The sequence below is a fragment of the Rhinolophus hipposideros genome (genome assembly GCF_964194185.1).
Source record: "Rhinolophus hipposideros genome assembly, chromosome: 24".
NCBI lineage: Eukaryota > Metazoa > Chordata > Mammalia > Chiroptera > Rhinolophidae > Rhinolophus > Rhinolophus hipposideros.
In genome coordinates this window covers 15,545,089-15,562,121 of record NC_138070.1, presented here as the reverse complement: position 1 = coordinate 15,562,121, position 17,033 = coordinate 15,545,089, and the positions used below count along the sequence as shown (strand labels likewise).

The window sequence follows — 17,033 nt, the reverse complement described above, 5'->3', positions numbered from 1 at the left end:
GTCTGTGGTCTCAGATGGTAATTACTCCAGCAGCAAGAAAGGAGTGGATTCTGTGTCCTGGTGACATTGGAGGACCCCAGCTGCTCTGTTGCTATGCGCCAGCTTCATCCCCTTCACAGGATGTCGGAAGCCTAATTATGCCTCCCGCTTTCCCAGAGGAGGGAGGCACTTGCCTGCGTTCTGGACACACCCCACTAGAATTGCCTAACGATTTCCAAGGCCGGGCACAGCGCTCACTCATTATGATAGAAAACAGAGGCTCCAATGCCTACAGCCATGTAGACACATTTCAGAGACTCATCCTGACCCACTCTGAAATTCTCCCTGGGTTGCTTCCTATTGCCATCAGGAAATTTTAGAAAAATAAATGGAGGACAGCAAGGTGATGGGTTAATTCAGGGAAACCTGAAGGTACAAGGGGGATGTGTTTGCATCCCAGCTCCACCTCTCTGCCTTAGTTACCTCATCTGTACAATGGGCTGATGTGAGTATTAAATGAGAGATGAGTTAAACAATTAGTGCCAGCCCTGGACCTTAGTAGATGTCCCCAAATTGTTAGTTTTTATTGTTGGTTTTTCATCATCATGATTAGGAAGAGTTATTTAATTACATGATCTCTTTTTATCCTTGCAATGATTCTGGAAGGTGGAACTACTACACAAATGCAGAGGGGAGGTCAGAGAGGTGAATTGATTTGCCAATGTCACAAAGCCAGTGGGTGGGCCAGGTGGAATTTCAATCCAGCACTATGCAGCTCAAAACAAAACCCCACTCTGCTAAACTAACCCATGCCTGGGCTCATTCATGCACCTGCAGAGAGGCTGACTTTTGGGGTGGCTGGATGGCTCAGTTAGAGCGTGAGCTCTGAACAACAGGGTTGCTGGTTCAATTCCCACATGGGCCAGTGAGCTGCGCCCTCCACAACTAGATTGAAGACAACGAGCTGCCGCTGAGCTGCCGGAGGGGCGGCCGAATGGCTCAGTTGGTTAGAGCGCAGGCTCTCAATAACAAGGTGGCCGGTTCAATTGCTGCATGGGATGGTGGGCTGCGCCCCCTGCAACTAAAGATTGAAAACGGCAATCTTCAATCTGAGCTGCTCCCTCCACAACTAGATTAAAGGACAACGACTTGGAGCTGATGGGCCCTGGAAAAACACACTGTTCCCCAATACTCCCCAATAAAAAATTAAAAGAAAAAAGAGGCCGACTTTGTGCCCGAGAATGGCTGCAGTTACCTGTTGATGAGTGAGACCACGGCGGCAAAGAGCTCTTGGTACAGGCCTGACGCCATCCCCTCCACACACTCAACGCCCGTCATTTTGAGCCCTGGAGGGGGAAAGAGGATAGTCAGGACTGTGCCTGAGACACCACCCCAGAGGCATCACAGTGGCCTTAGATAAGCAGCCTCCCTCACACACATGCCCCCCCTACTGAAATTGCACACCCGTGTTCTTAGGACCAAGTCCAAGTGTCTTATCAGGACCTCCAGTGCAACCTGGCCCTTCCTTCTCTCTCGTGCTCTCCTGCTTATCCCTCAGAGCTCAGCCCAATGTCACCTCCTCAGGGAAGCCTGCCTTGACCACCACCCCAATAGGTCAATTTCCGGCTCTACCTTGTTTTTTTTTAAATTAATTTTTTATTGACGTACGATTGACATACAAAAAGCTATACTTATCTATCTCTTGTATACATCCTGATGAGTTTGGTAAGTATGCACCATCATAAATATAACCATCACCTCTAACACTTTTCTCCCTCCCTCCATGTGTGTGAGAGAGATAAGAACAGCTAATATGAGATCTACCTTATAAAAATTTTTCAGTATGCAACGCATCACTGTTAACTATAGGTACTATGCTGTACAGGAGACTTACTCATCTACCGATCATCTCATTCACCTAATTATTCCCCTATATGCCAGGATTTGTTCATCCTGCATAAGGGAAACTGTACCCTCTGATCAGTATCTCCTATTTTTCCCTTCTCTCCAGCCCTGGTAGCCGCCATTCTACTTTCTGCATTTATGAGTTTGACAACTTTAGATTTCTGATATTAGTGGGATCACATAGTACGTAATTCAAACGTGCCCTTTGCTACAATGTGGATGAACTTCAAGGACGTTATACTGAGTGAAATAAACCAGACACAGAAGGAGGACTTTACCCTGCTCTTATGGCACTGACCACAGCGTATCTTGACTTGTGTGGTTGTTTGATTAGCCTGTGTCTCCCCCATCACACAGGGAGTGCCCTGAGAATTGGGACGGTCTCTGGGTTTGTTGGCTCCCGAGCCCCCAGTGCCTGACACATAGTAGGTACTTCATAAATGCTTGTTGTTTCCTCTTTCTGGAGGGAAATTTTGCTATTTTATATCAGAAGCCATAAAATGTTCATATACTTGGACTTAATAATTTTACTCTTAGGCTTTGGGTCTAATGAAATATTCAGAGAAACAAAGATTTCTGGGTACACATTTTCCCAATTGTTGATTAAGTTGGCAAAAATCACTTTTTCGAAACAACTTCAATATCCAGTGGTAGCTAATGGGTTAGATAATTTGTAATCCATCCATACAAAAGAATGCTTATAATCAGGTACAGAAGAATTTTGAATGAGGTGGAAATGTGCCTACCTATAATGCTAGGAGGACATTGTAAAAACGCTTGCAAAACTATTATTACAATTGTGGTCTCAATTTTGTTTAAACACACACACACACACTTTCTGGGGTTTTTTTTTTTACAGTAACCGGATTTGATTAGGGCGCACTGAACAAAGAGGAGTGAGGAGTTGGCGTGGGGTAAGGGTGTCACATCACAAATCCTGACCCTTAGGTTTTGGTTCTACCCACAGAATTGGAAACACAGTTTCCAAATGTGCAGGCACTCTGCTTGCTTGGAGAAATAGTCCTGCTTATACATTCCAAGCCGCCAGCTGCAGCCCCAAAGCATTTCCTATCCTTCCTTTAATTCCACCCCCAACCTGGGCCGTTGCTAGGCAACCCACAGCCTCCTAGCATCTCTCCTAAACCTGCTGGTCCCCTTGCCTGCTTAACATCTACCCTGGAGACCTCAGCCCGAGAGGTTGGCTCAGCCTCACAAAGCAGTGTGTGCGTGTGTCTGTGTATGCGTGCACGTGCCCGTGTACAGTATCTGTGCACATGCGTGTGCTATGAGTGGTTGTGCACATGTGTGCACATGTCTGTGCATGTGGGGTGTGTGTGTGTGTGTCCGAGAGGAGGTGTAACCATAAGCAGACAACAGCTCACAGCTGGCCTAGAAGAAAAAATAAAAGGCCAGTGGAATCCAAGTGACATTAGCCATCAAGCTAATGTCCCTAGAAGGTGGAGCGGCAATGAGGACCCAAGGGGCCTCTAAGAGATTGGGCACGAAAACCACAGTTCAAAACAATGCTCCCCACTAATCCCAGACTCCACGGTCTGCAGGAGAGCTGCTCTTAGGGAGTTCTCAGGGAACCCTGGCTTCTAAGAGTTTCCTCCGCTCCACCTTCTGCAGCCAAACCATCTAGTGCAGCAGACCCCACTTTGCAGGTAGAGTACAAAGCCCTCCTGCTCTTCCCCACATCATTTGAAAGTATCCCCATTCCTCCAGCTGCTGGGGCAAAATCCTAGAAGCCATGCTGGTGGTCCCTCACTTTGCACCCGGACCCATGCTGTCATCTCTGGTTGTAAACTAGGCCTTGCGTATGTGTACCTCGTTTATCTCTGCCACCACGTCCCTTGTCCAAACACCATCCTTTCACCAGGGGACTTTTATGAAGTTCCTAGGTGCTCTCCCGTCTCCCACTCATTGCCCAGTCTTCCTCCAGGGTATGCTTCGTGAAGAACAAGTCAAACCACGCCGTTCCCCTGCTCAGGCCCCCTCCCTGGCTTCTCATCGGTCTGAGAATGAAAAACCCTGGTTTACAGACCCCTGAGCTGACCCCCGACCTTGCTCTCCAACCTCATCTCCTACTGTCCTCTTCGCTGCTCCAGCATCTTGGCCTATTTATCTTTCTACAGTGTCCCCTCTCCGTGGCACAGAGCCCCGTCCTGGCTTTTAGCCGCCTTCACGGTGACCGGAGAGAGCTAACTATTTGACCATAAGCACCGTGCAGGGAGGAGCCATGTCCACGTCCATTTCCGCCCACCGTGGCTTCCCCGGCACCTAGAAGGTCTGTGTATCGTAGACCCTCATGAAATCCTTGATGAATGGGTGACGAAATGCTGGTGTGTCCCTAGGGGCTGGCCCACCGAGAGAGGCAGCGCTACGACACCTGAGTTGGTCTCTTCGTCCATAAGGTCCCGTCGGCTGGGCCCATGCGTCACTTGCTCAATGATCTGTCGCAGGTGGTGCTTGAAGGTGGCTGCGTTCAGCTCCTCATAGTCACAGCCCAGGGCCTCTGCCGCGTGATTTGCCCACTCAAACCGCATGAACTGCTTCCGGCCCACTGTGTGAGGGACAAAGAGAAGTATGGCGGTGAGGTGCTAGGCATGGGGTGCGGAGGCAGAGGGCCTGGGCAGATTCTCACCACCTCTCACCCTGCAGCCACCCACCCTCAGCAGGAGCCTGCACAACGGCCTGGGCCTGCATCTCTAGCTGACGGCCCCTGGGCAGGGCTCGGGTTTCCCAAGAGACGCGTGTATCTCTTGAGAATGGTTAGTTCCTTACCATTGGCATTGTTCACTGTTTGAGAGCAATTAAAAATATCATGGGGGACATTCTAAGCATGGAATTGGTTAATGGTTAGTCAAAGTATGATTTATCCATCCACATATTCACTTATCTATTCATCCACCCATCCACTACCCCTGCCGCCCACCTACCTGTCCAATCAACTACCCACCCAGCCACACAGCCCACCACCTAACCAGCCATCCATTTATTCTATACACATTTTTTGAGCTCCTACTATGTGACAGACCCTGTGTTGGCCACGGGGAAGTCAGTGATGGGCGAGACGGACAAGGTGCCTGTCTTCATGGAGCTTACAGTCTATTGAGGGACAGAGCCGTTAAGCAAGTAAGCAAATAATAAGCAAGATGATTGCAGGTGATAAAATGATCGTTATTTTTTTTCTTTAATGAGAAAATAAAAGAGGGTGCTGAGATCAAGAAAAATTGAGAGAGTTGCTATGAATCTACAGCATCTTAGAATGTAATACTTGAAGTGGGTTATAAAAGGTGAGAGGGAGCTGACCACAGAAAGAAGCAGGAAGAGCTCTAGAGGTAGAAGGAAAAAGCTGTGCAAAGGTACTGAGGCAGAAATGAGCATGGTGTGGTAGAGAAGTGCGCAAGAAGGCCAGGTGGCTGGTATGTAAGCAGGGGAGCAGAGTAACCAGATAAGGTTGAAGAAGCAATGGGAACCACTCTATGGACTATTAAAAGGCTGTTTCAGATCAGCAACAAAGACATTGTACGATATGGACAATTTTACAGTCAAATGTTAAGGGAAAAGCAAATTAGAAACCACACCATGGGGTCAGCTGTGCATATCACTCTAACCTGCTATAAAAACTAATAAATATTAACAATCACAGCTGGACAGGGGGATTTTGTATTTTAAACATTTTTCTACAGGGGTTGCATACTAATTTTGTAGTCCAAGTAAAAAATAAATGATTTATTAAAACCAATAACTTTGTCCTCCTTAAATAATTTTCTCCCATATCTCATCTTCCCCATAAAGTGTTTCCTTCTTTGAAATAAGAACCACAACTGCCAACAGAGATTTCACAGTCCATCAGCAAGCAATCACGAGGGCCCAATTCTTCAAGTGGACATCTTGAAGAATCCGCCTGGTTTAAGGCAACATTGGAAATTTGGACAAAAATCTTTATCTGGGATTTTGACACCACCCACGGAGGGGGAGCTCTGGCCTCGGTCATGGAGGGGTCACACATAGCCACTGCTTATGGAGGTCCTCTCGTTGCCAGTTACTCAGACGGATCCCCATGAGAACACATCTGATTTTCTCCATGTTACAGATTGTTCCCCTTGTACAGATGATGAAACTGAGACTCAGAGAGGTGACATGCTCATAAAAAAAGTCCCGCCACTTTCAAAACAGCTGAAGAAGGTGATACTGATGGTGATAATATAACAGTGACCACTCACTGACCCCATTTTACTCAGTACGTCATCTTTGTTCACCTCATGACTCGGGGAGTCAGAAAGTCTGTGTTCGAGTTCCTGGTGTGACGCGTGGAAAAAGCTCAACACATGCGAGAGGTCATTACCTAGTGTCATCACAATCATTAAGTCTTCACGAGCGTCCGAGAAAGCAGTCTTATCGTTTCCATTTTATAAATGAGAAAACTAACTCAAAGCAGTCACCAGATTCAGACCGACCCTCAGTGGAAGAACTGCTATGTCCCCCCAAATCAATCCTTCCAGCACCACCTGGAGGAAATTTGCCATGTCCTCGTCACCCTAGATAAGACTTTCTTTTAAATGGACTCACTTATCTTTTCCACATAAATAAATACATTGGGAAAGGAAATGTGAAAGCACTATCGTAAATGAGAACCCATTTGTTGGAGGAGGTCATTGAGAGGACATGACAGCAGTTGAGCTGGACCCTCAATCAGAGGCTCCTCCCCACCCCCTCCCCCTCCCCCACGCCTTCTGTCCTTGGAATATACCTTCTGCCTACTGTCCCCACACCAGGAGCTGTTTCCAGGATGCAGCCTTGGGAGAGTAAGGTGTCGGTGAGACCATCTGGGCTGAATACGTGACTGAACCCCAGTAAGGCTGCTATATAAACTTTGAAGATTCTAGCAGGCGGGTACGGAAATCGACTTATCTTAAGGTCGCCCAAGACAAGCCCGCTTTGTAGGTCCCCTTGTTTTTTATAGCAGCCACCTACCAAGCTGGAATGGCCTGCCTCTTTCTTCAGTCTCTCCTTGCCCTCCGTGTACAGGGGCCAGTGTGGGATCCCACACCATCACCATTTGTCACAAATAGAAAGTAGAAATAAATACAATGTGAGCACAGAAATATCATTAGAATCTAATTAGGTACAGTTACCTGGGAGCCTGAGGTCTGCTCTCTTTTTGTTAAAAAGGGAAATGAGCACCTATTAGAGGAAGGCATTAAAGGCTATTAGGCCTGAATGAGACTTTCTTCTTCCTGTTGCTGGGGGTTGAAAGTGAATTCAATAAGCGGTAACCGACTAGGCAGGCAGGCGGTGTCCTCTCCCTCTCCTGCCCCATCACCCCTCCACTGCCATGCTCCAAAAGGGTCTCCCACACTCCACCTGCAGGGACCTTCCGTAGCCCCACAGAGCTGAGAAAACTCACAAAGGGAACTGACAAGGCTGTTTCTGAAAAGAGGAGCAGTGACTGGGCTCGGCTAGACTCTCTAAATCCTGCCTGACTTAAGGGGGATATTTCCAAGTGCTCTGAGCACCACTCGGCTGGTAAAGTCCGGGAGGCACACAGGGAGCTTTGCAGAAACATGGACCTTCTGCTCCCCGCTCTGCCAAAGGCTGGTCAGTACACAAAATCCATCCCCTGGGTTCCTTATTGTTTAGACACGGTTTGGCTCTGCAGTGGGCTTTACACGTGCGATCTAGGGATTCTGTACTTTGTCTGCAAGCAGCACGCTGGAGACGGACGGTGACCTCTAGGAAACTCCCTGGCACCCCTTCTCTATCTCACCCACCCAGAAAAAAAGAATCACAAAGCAAATGCCCAACAGTATTCCAAAGGCGACCTTAATACCCTCACATGAGCCAGTAACATGTTCTGTACACCTGCCCCGTGCCAGGCATTGAGCCGAGCCCTGAACCCCCAGTGCCGCATTTAACCCTCCCTGCAGCCCTGTGACGTCAGTATTAACACCCCCACGTGACTTAGGAGAAAACGGAGCCTCAGAGCGGGTGACTTTCTCGGGTCATGCAGCTGGGAAGCCGCGAGGCAGGATGTGAACTCAGGCCTCCTGACTCCAGCGCTCAGTCCCCTAAGCACGGCTCTGTGTGAAGGGGCCTCCTCTCAAAAGGGGGTATCATTCCAAAGTCAGACTCTAAGTTGAAAAACCAAGTGCCCTTCACATTACCCTTGAGAATCTCTCACATTACTTATGCAGCATGGTAGCACATTTCCACAAGCCCAGCACACCCAGCTTTCTCTCCAGTGCAACACCAGTGAAAATGGGTGGCTTCCCTTTAGGCGCCATGTCACAGGAAACAACTGTGTTCTCTCTCACCACTAGCCTCACATTTCCCTTCACGGGTACAGCTGGATTGATATAAATACAACGTGTGTATGATAGGACCTCCCACTCTTGAATCTGTTCCACGTTTAAAAAGTATTTGCAATAATACCAATCAGATTATGATTCTCAGTGACAAATGGTCTGTGCACCTCTCTATGCCTGCGTGTGTCTACACTGAGGGGGATCCCCGGATGGTTGTGCGACGTGGGCTGATCTCCCAACTGCCTTGCACGGGTTGCGGGGTAACTGTTGTGAAGCCTGGTTTTATCGTAGAGGCTACTCAGACCGAGAAAAGCATACTGCCCTGCCCTACGTCACACAGCACATAAATGACTGATCTACAAGTTGAACCTAGGTCCCCTGCCCCCCAGTGGTATGGGGTTACGGGTGGCTCTGGTACCTCCATGAATACGGTTTTAGACTCAGCTTAAGTATTTACATGGCTGGGGGTCAAGTCAAAAGGAAACAGGGACAGACTTCAGATGGCTACATGGTGGGGCAGACCTGAGCAGAGCTCACTGCTCCAGCATGTCTCTCCCTGGTCCTTCCCGTGCTTCTTACTGCTGAGGGCATTCTTTCATATTGGCACTTTGCTCCTGCGCAGGACAGGCTGCCAGTGTTGTCCCCAGCCCTTAACCAGTCGGGATGACTCAGGGCGTGTGCTCTATACTGCCTCCCAGAGGTTCCCAGCAGGATTGCACCTCAGTTTCCCATAGTGGTAGTGGGCTTGGTAATTCGTCCTTTGTGGCTGCCTTCCTTCCCCACTTCCCTTCCTCACACCCCTTCCTGTTTCAGCAGCTGCACCCATCTAAGGTGTGAAGGCTCAGAGAGGGCTTCAGAAGCTGACCACATTTACCAGAGCTTCATTTGATTTTCCCTTCCATTACTGAGGCCAAGAGAAGGTTGTCTGAAAGGGAGCCAAGGTTTCGGCTCACAGCTCTTTCTTTGTTTGTTTGGTTTTTTCCTATTCCTCAGAAGCCATCTGTACATCTGAGGTGAGGCCTGGCTCCAGTTCATGTGCCACCAAGGGCAGAACTAGGAGTTCGAAACTCTCTGGGTGGCAGAAGGGGTCTGGAGCAGGGCGGAGAGGCCACACAGCTGGAGCTCAGTTTCCCAAAGGGGCTCCTCATGGTGGTCATTCTGTGGAATGTTCATCAGTATCAGTGGGAAAAAATAAATCCTGTGTTGTATTAATGTGGTCATTGCTTGGTGAAATGTTTCTTAACTGCAGGCCTTATCAGAGCCTTTGATATACATCTTAGGCATCACCAAAAAGGGGAAGTTCTGTTCAGACTTATTTGGCCTCAGGCTGCTACCTGACAGTGCCCTCAACTAACCAGGTGACCTGGCCAAACTGACTTACCTGAGTCACTTGCCCAAGGTCGCTAAGAGGCAGGCTAGGATTTGAATTGAGAGAATGAACAAAGGAGAAATGAGAGAGGGAAAAAAAAAAAAGAAAGGAGCAAGGAAAAGCAATGGCGCTTCCGTTTCTAAACTGCTCAACTTCACCTGCAGAGGCAGGTTTTCCTCTTTCAGCTCAATACAAAGAGAGAGGGGAAAAAATAACCTGATTGTTTTTCCCCTGTGCACCATGAGTTCAATTGCCATCAATTACTGTGGCCTCCTGCATTTATTAATAACCAAGTTATTTATCCTTCCAACAATAGCCATGCCGTTGCTGAATTACTGAACATTATGTGACTTATTTATAACGCTGATGCATCTGGTTCGTATTTCCTCACACTGAGGTTTACACTTCCGAGGCCTGTGGGGAAGGGGACCACATGCAGTGAGGAGAGAAGTGTAAAAGACTGTAGACGCTAGGAAAAAAAAAAAAAGGCAGCACTCCGGAGACAGACTGCCCAAGTTCAAATCCCACCTCCACCACTTAAAGTTGTGTGATGCTGGGCAAGTCGTGTCACTTCTTTGAGCCTCAGTTTCCTCTTCTGTAAAATGGGAATCTACCTCCATGGAGTTCTGTGAAGCCTCAATGAGGTTATATTAACACAGGAACTTCCCAATGAGGGTCAACTCTCATAATTATGATCACATTCAGATTTCTGCCCAGGCACATCCAACAAAGTTCTATTGTTGGGACTGTGGAAGATGTGACCCTCTCAGAAGCCAGAACTTTAAGTATCTTCCTGCCTGTTCTCACTGCCCTGAGGTGCCATGCAGCCCCACAGACCTGGATGTTGTTTCACCTGTCTGTCTGGGAGAAAGTTTCCATCTCCCAGGGCCTTCGCCCATCTGCACAGTCAGTGCTCCGTGTAAAAGCCTGACCAACAAGTCATCTCTAAATTGCTGCTGAGTTGCTCATATTCCAATAGGAATCCCTGCCCACCCCCTAACAGTTGGACAGACAGACATAGAGCACTCCCAGTGCTCTGAGGAACATAAGCAGGTGTCCTGCAAAAAGAGGGCTTGCTGGACACACCGGTTGGGGCAGCATCAGATTGAACCCAGCAAAATGGGCTTCTTTCCTGCAGGACTTCTCAGAGCCTTGAGTATAGGAATTTACAAGAAGAGGGCAGCCTCCTTTTTCCCTGCCCTCCCTCCTCATCCTTCCCTTTCCACCTTCTCTCCTCCCTCATTTCTTTCTTTCTTCTCTCCTTTCTTCCTTTCCCTTCCTTTCCACATCCCCTTCTCTCTCTCTGTTCTTTTCACTCCTGAACTAATTTGATCTCACCTCTTTGAGTCTCAGTTTCTGTATCTGTAAGATGGGTAGCTCTCCTCCCAGAGGGTCATTTTGAGGATAAAATAAGACATTGGACATGAAGCTGACTGGGAGAATCCCCTGAGCAGGTGTTCTGAGCTGAGGAACAGAGTTATCAAGGAGACCTCAGCTAGAAGGTGTCAGGTACCTAGGGGTGGGGGCCTGGAATGCAGGAGCAAAGGCTTGGGGGTGGGACCAGCAGCAGCAAGTCCTGTGAGCGACTTGCCTGAGGCCACAGCACTGAGGCAGAAGAGAGGACCAAGGCCAGCCCTGACTGGCCCCTGGCTCACTGCTTTTTCCACATTCAAGTGTCCCTCACCAAGGCAGGCTGATCAGAGGTCACTCGACCTATCAAACTACAGTGGTAACTCGGTTTTCGAACATAATTCGTTCCTGAAGACCGTTCGAGTTCTGAAACGTTTGAAAACCGAGGTGCATGTATCGCTCCAAACCAAGGTGCAGTTTCCCCCTAGAAAGTAATGCAAAATGGATTAATCTGTTCCAGACCTTTAAAATCAACCCCTAAAACTGCAAATTTAGCATGAATTTTACTATCTAATGATACCATAGATCCATAAAATTTACAATGTTTGTAAACAGAAATGTTTATCAATGGAGATGTTTGAAAATCGAGGTACCACAGTATCCCCTTTGAAGCTATTTCTCCCGGGGCCAAGGAAAGCCCAATCATAGCTGGTGTTTTGTAAGGGCTCACACCTGCCTGACCGTAAGAAGCCTGTGCTAAGAAGCACTTAATCTCATCAATACAACCATCGTACAATAAGGTACAATTACAACCTTTTTGGGGCCATGCAACATAACATGGCATAAAGGATAAGAAGGGCAGGCTTTAAAGGCAGAACTCCTCAATCCAAATTGGGTTTCTCCCCTTCCCAAGTCCATGACCTTACATAACTTACTTTACCTCTCTGGGCCTCCACTGACTCATCCATAAAATGGGTATGACCTACATTTAAGGTTCTGAGGCTTAAATGGAGTGGTACACGCAAGGCACTTAAATCATGCCTGGCAGAGACTGGATTCTCAGTAAATACTGTGTTTCCCCAAAAACAGACCTAGCCGGACAATCAACTCTAATGCGTCTTTTGGGGCAAAAATTAATATGAGACCCAGTCTTATTTTACTATAAGACCCGGTCTTAATATAATATAATACCAGGTCTTATGTTAATTTTTGCTCCAAAAGATGCATTAGAGCTGACTGCCTGCCTAGGTCTTATTTTCAGGTAATCACGGTAGTAACAGTTAATAATTCCACCACCATCACCCTTGTCATTAGCAGTATTGTTAGGTATCTCTGAATAGTGAGCCCAGACGTTCACACTGGAGTTCTTCTCACTGAGCCATCGCTGTCTCCTGTCCGACAACACGTTCAATGGAGTCTCTGGTGATCAACACTGTAAGAAACCTCAGAGAGCATCGAGCTCACCCCAATTAGGCACGTCCTTTCCCCGCTCTGAGCCTCAGTTTCCTCATCTATAAAATGGGATAACAGCACCTGCTCCGTGGGATTGTTGAGATGGCCAAAGCTCTCAGATAGAGCCTGACACACAGTCAGCACTGGATAGCTGTTAGCTGTGGTAATTATTTATGGGAAACAGAGGCTGAGAAGCGGGGAGAGGCTTTGGCAGGGCCAGCCAGCATGGCCAGTCTGAAACTCAGCCCCCCAGGTGTTCCAGCCGCCCCACCCCACCCTCCTGAGGCGTGGGGCTGCTGGGGAGTACTGCCTTCTAACATCAGCCACTTCAGGGTTTTGTGGATTGTTTTTTTTTTTTCATATAATTGTTTATATCCCAGAGCAGCCATTCCAGCTTAATGAATGAATTCAATATACTCAGAAAACGCAGAATAAATCTTTGCTTGTGGCCCAGAATAGGCCTGGCTGCAGCAGCTGTCAGGCAGGGAGCCAAGCCTCCAGCTGGGGGCGGTCGGAGGATACGGGCCTGTGGCCACTGGAAGGCAGGTGGGTGGGGTGAGGCCCAGGACGGGAGAGCGGGTGCTGGGTCCAAGGACAGGTCAATGGAGTCTCCAAGTTGGAGGGCCGAGTGCGAATCCTCTCTTCATCAGAGCCCTTGTTTCAATCCCACAACTCCAGAGCTGGGACCCTCAGGTTGAGGCCTTGCAGATGTGACCCCGGAGGCCCCAGGTCTTGCTCAAGCCCCTATACCTTTGCTCACTGAGGTTCCTCTGTCTGGAGCACCCTCCCCGATATCTTCTCAGCTGTGGAGATTCAGCTCAAGGGTCCCAGGCCCTAGGACCCCTTGGGTGAAGCTGACCATTCTGAACGTTGGGTGTCTCCTGCCTAAAATTTTCTCTGGGCATCATCTGTGTACTTGCCCGGGCCTGTCTCTCTTGATCAGACAGAAATTTTGTCTTGAAAATTGAGGTTGCCATCCGCGGGCAGCCGAAGTCCTGTCATCCAATAGGCATAGAGGAGATGACAAGAGAGGAGAGAAGGAGGGAGTGGAGAGAGAGAGAGAAAAGGAGAGAGGGAAAAGAAGGGAAAGAAGGAGAGCAGAAGGAAAACATGAGGGAGGAAGAAAAGGAGGAAGATGAGGAGGGAGGCAGGGGAAAAGGAGGGGGCTGAGCAAAATGAACACAGCAGTGGTCCTAGAGCCTGGAGACCAGATTCTAGTTTCACCTCCTGTCACGCGGGGTGTCATGCGTGGTCTCTGCTCCTGCTCCCCACATAAGAACGCAGGACATGGCGAGGCCAAAAAGGAACACCCACGGAGCCATAGATAGGGGAGTCATACCACTATGTTCTCGCTGGCGGCTGGGTTGGAGACACAGGAAGCAGGAGCCACACTGTCCGCAACCTGCCGTCCACTTGTCTCTGCTAACCAACCTCACTTGCTAGCTGCAATCCTCCGTGCTAACTGCAATCCATAATCCACACTCCACCACGCCACTACACCGCCCTTTGCTAGCCTAGCCACGGCAGTTGTATCAGTGGCCAATGGCTAACTGATAACAGCTGATGGCCAACTAGCCACAGCTGATGGCCATCAAGTCACAGTTGTTGGCCATTTACTACCTGAGCCAGCACCTTTCCACGTGAGGCCGGGAGCCTGGAAACTGCACTCCTGGCTCTGTCCCCACACCTCCCCAACATCCTCACTGCCTGCCCTGTACAACGTGGGGCTCAGGCTGGCCAGCCTCTTCTCAGCACGTTGATTCTCCACCCACATAGGATGTTCCCAGGCCCAGGCAGATGCGAAATCCTCCCCAGGTTCTGCATCACTCAGAGAGGTCTTCCCTGGGCAGGTGGTGGCTCTGGGAGGTGGAGCTGCCATCAGAGGCCCTGGGCACAGAGGAGCCATCCAGGCCCAGACCGCAGCTATCCTGCTTCCCTGGACTCAACAACTCTTGATGTCCCTTAACCCAGAGCCTGAAGAAATGAGCAGGGCTTGTCCGCACCAGCTGGGGCCCAGACACCAACTCTAATCAGAGCTCTTAGGGAGAAATGGAGGGGTGGCGCATGTACTCTGAGCTCTCAACACCTTGGGACAAGTGTGCAGCTCCCCTCATTACAGCCAGGAGGCTGCTGGTGGGGGTAGAACCAGGACCGAGAAGTCCCTCTGGGATGGAGGGGAGTGAGGCAGTATGCTGAGTGGCAGGAAGCAACTGCCAACCAGCAGATGGGTGCCTGGCCTCCGTTCCCGCGAGCCCTGCATGTTTCATTTATAGGAACAGACGTGAGCTCAGAGAAGCAAAGAGAGGACAGGCCGAGCATCTGCTTTGAGGTAGTGGACCCAGGTGCTGTCCCCAAAGTGTAGGCTGCAGGTCCATTTTGAAATGCCAAGCCTTCCTCTGACCCCCAGTGACACAGCACACAGCAGCCAGAAAGGCTGGCTTTGTGCCTCTTAGAGCTGTGTGACCCTGAGTTAGTGACTTCACCTCTCTGAGCTTGGGCAGCCCCACTGACAAACAGAAATAACAGCAGTACCTACCTCATAAATGTGTGAGACTTAAATGAGCCCACCTGTGTAAACATCCAAGCAGGTGAACTGGGGGGGGGGGCTGCATTCAAGAATATGTTAAACCTCTGACCCAGCAGTTCCACATCTAGGAAACCATGCCTCCAAAATGCTTACTCACGTGCACAGTCTCTACAAGAAAGGATGTTCAGTTTTAGCACACCAAACAGCAGGGAAGAACCTGAATGACCCACAGAGCTGTTTCACTGTGGAGGCCCACCCACTCCAGGCAAGCGTCTGCTGTCAACAAAGAGAATTAGGGACAGCACTATGACCCACGTGCAAGGAGGTCAAAGACACCTTGTGACATGAAAAAGACAAAGGCCATAGAAATGGAGAGGGTGTGAACCCACCTGTGTAAAAACCCCAACCTGCCGATCAACCTCTCTATTTGTTACGTGCGCAGATGTAGCTAAATGCCGTTTCGGAGGCCTGAAGAAAAAGGCCTGTCGCGTAGGTTACAGTAATACACCCCTGTCCATTTCCTGGTGTCGCTGTGCATTACAGCTGCTTCGACGCTGCCACCCTGGGGCAAGGTCACCGAGCTCTCGGCATTGTTGTTCCAATGTCCTGCAAATCTATGACTTCAAATCCAAAAGTTTAAGAGAGAGAAAAAATCAAAGCTGTCAGGGCAGTGACACTACCCTGTGTGATCCTGTCACGGTGGGTACCTGTCCTTCTATTTGTCAAACTCCGTAGAACCTACAACATCAAGAGTGAGCCCTCATGTAAACCATGGACTTTGGTTAATAGTAATGTAGTAATATTGGCTTTTCCATTGAAATAAATGTCACCTTTATACCTTAACAGTGGTCACCTTTGAGGCCAGAGGGACCTGGGAGGCGGGGAGGGGAGGAGACACCTTTGTTCATTCTATTTTCTTCTATATTGTTTCCATTTTTCAAAGGAAGACAACTTTGCAGGGTTGCCTACGCAGTAGCTCTGAGACAATCACAACAGTAAAACACTTCACAAAGTATCCTTTAAATATGTGGTCATGGCTTTATGTTGATGGCATCAATGTTCCTATTCCTACTGGCCTTCAGCATGCGGGGGCTTGCCCCAGCTTGGAGAGCGTCTGGCTACCGCCTCTTATTCTTGGATGGATGGACTGCCCTTGTTGCTGGATAGCGGGGTGCCCCAGCAGAAAGCATGGGGCTGAGCTCTTGTCATTACTGCTACTGTCTCTTCTTCCTGCCGGCCCCGCTGGGCTCCCTGAGGTACAGCCGCATCCATTTGGGAGCTGACATCTTTATGATGGCAGACAGGGAGATGCCGGGCCGACTGGCAGCCTCCCATCACCAGCCTATTATGTGGCCCCTCCATGGGTTACGTATGAGCCTGACTGCATCATATATTAGGCAGTGGGGTCAGCAGTAAGTAGCCTGGCAAATTTAGTGAAAGACAAATAAATTAAACCTCCTCCCGCCAGCCTTCCAAGGAAACGGAAAGCACAGTGACGCAGCCATCAAGGCAGACATTGCTCATTCTCATTGCTGTTTCGGATTCTGAATATTAGCATTGTTTTGGTGAAGTAATGACGAACAGGGGGCAGAGTGACAAATAGCCTCACTTTCTAGGGAAAATATACATCATCTCTTACAGTTATGGGACCACAGGGATTGGAGAGGATAAAAGACTAGCGTAAGCCAGCATCGCAGACTCTAGCTTCAGCAACGAAAACTCCCCTGGATGGTGGACTGTAATAATAATAATTACAATGCTAGAGCTTTACATAACATGTTCATATTACATCATGTAAGCCTCACAAGAACCCCAGGATGTAGGCACTATCATTACGCCCACTTTACAGATGAGGACACTGAGTCTCAGAGGTCGAGAGAGTCACTGAGATCGCGCAGGAGAACCAGGATTGAACACAGGTCAGCCTGGTCCCAGAGCCCACGCCTTTAGCCTCGATTCTGAGCTCTCCTACCTCTATTCTGCTTCGTAGGATAACCTTCCAGGTGGAAGAATGGAGATTGAAGATGGGACGGAGATTGGAAGACTGGAGGGAAACTACATGGAGCTGAGAAGGAGCTGTTAGGAGTGAGGTGGAGATCCAGGCACCCGGAATGCACCCAAGGACTGGGCCAGCTGAGCG

At 49.1% G+C, this 17,033-nt stretch overlaps 1 protein-coding gene across 1 annotated transcript in view; it reads right to left on the bottom strand.

The window, feature by feature from the left end:
- The window catches only part of MYO18B (myosin XVIIIB), a 260,653-nt gene that overhangs the window by 191,001 nt on the left and 52,619 nt on the right, over positions 1-17,033 (bottom strand). Inside the window, exons 13-14 of the mRNA XM_081037710.1 lie at positions 4,274-4,447; positions 1,235-1,325 (exon numbers count right to left, since the gene is read on the bottom strand). Coding sequence (XP_080893836.1) covers positions 1,235-1,325; positions 4,274-4,447 — 265 coding nt within the window. The remainder of the gene's footprint in view (positions 1-1,234; positions 1,326-4,273; positions 4,448-17,033) is intronic.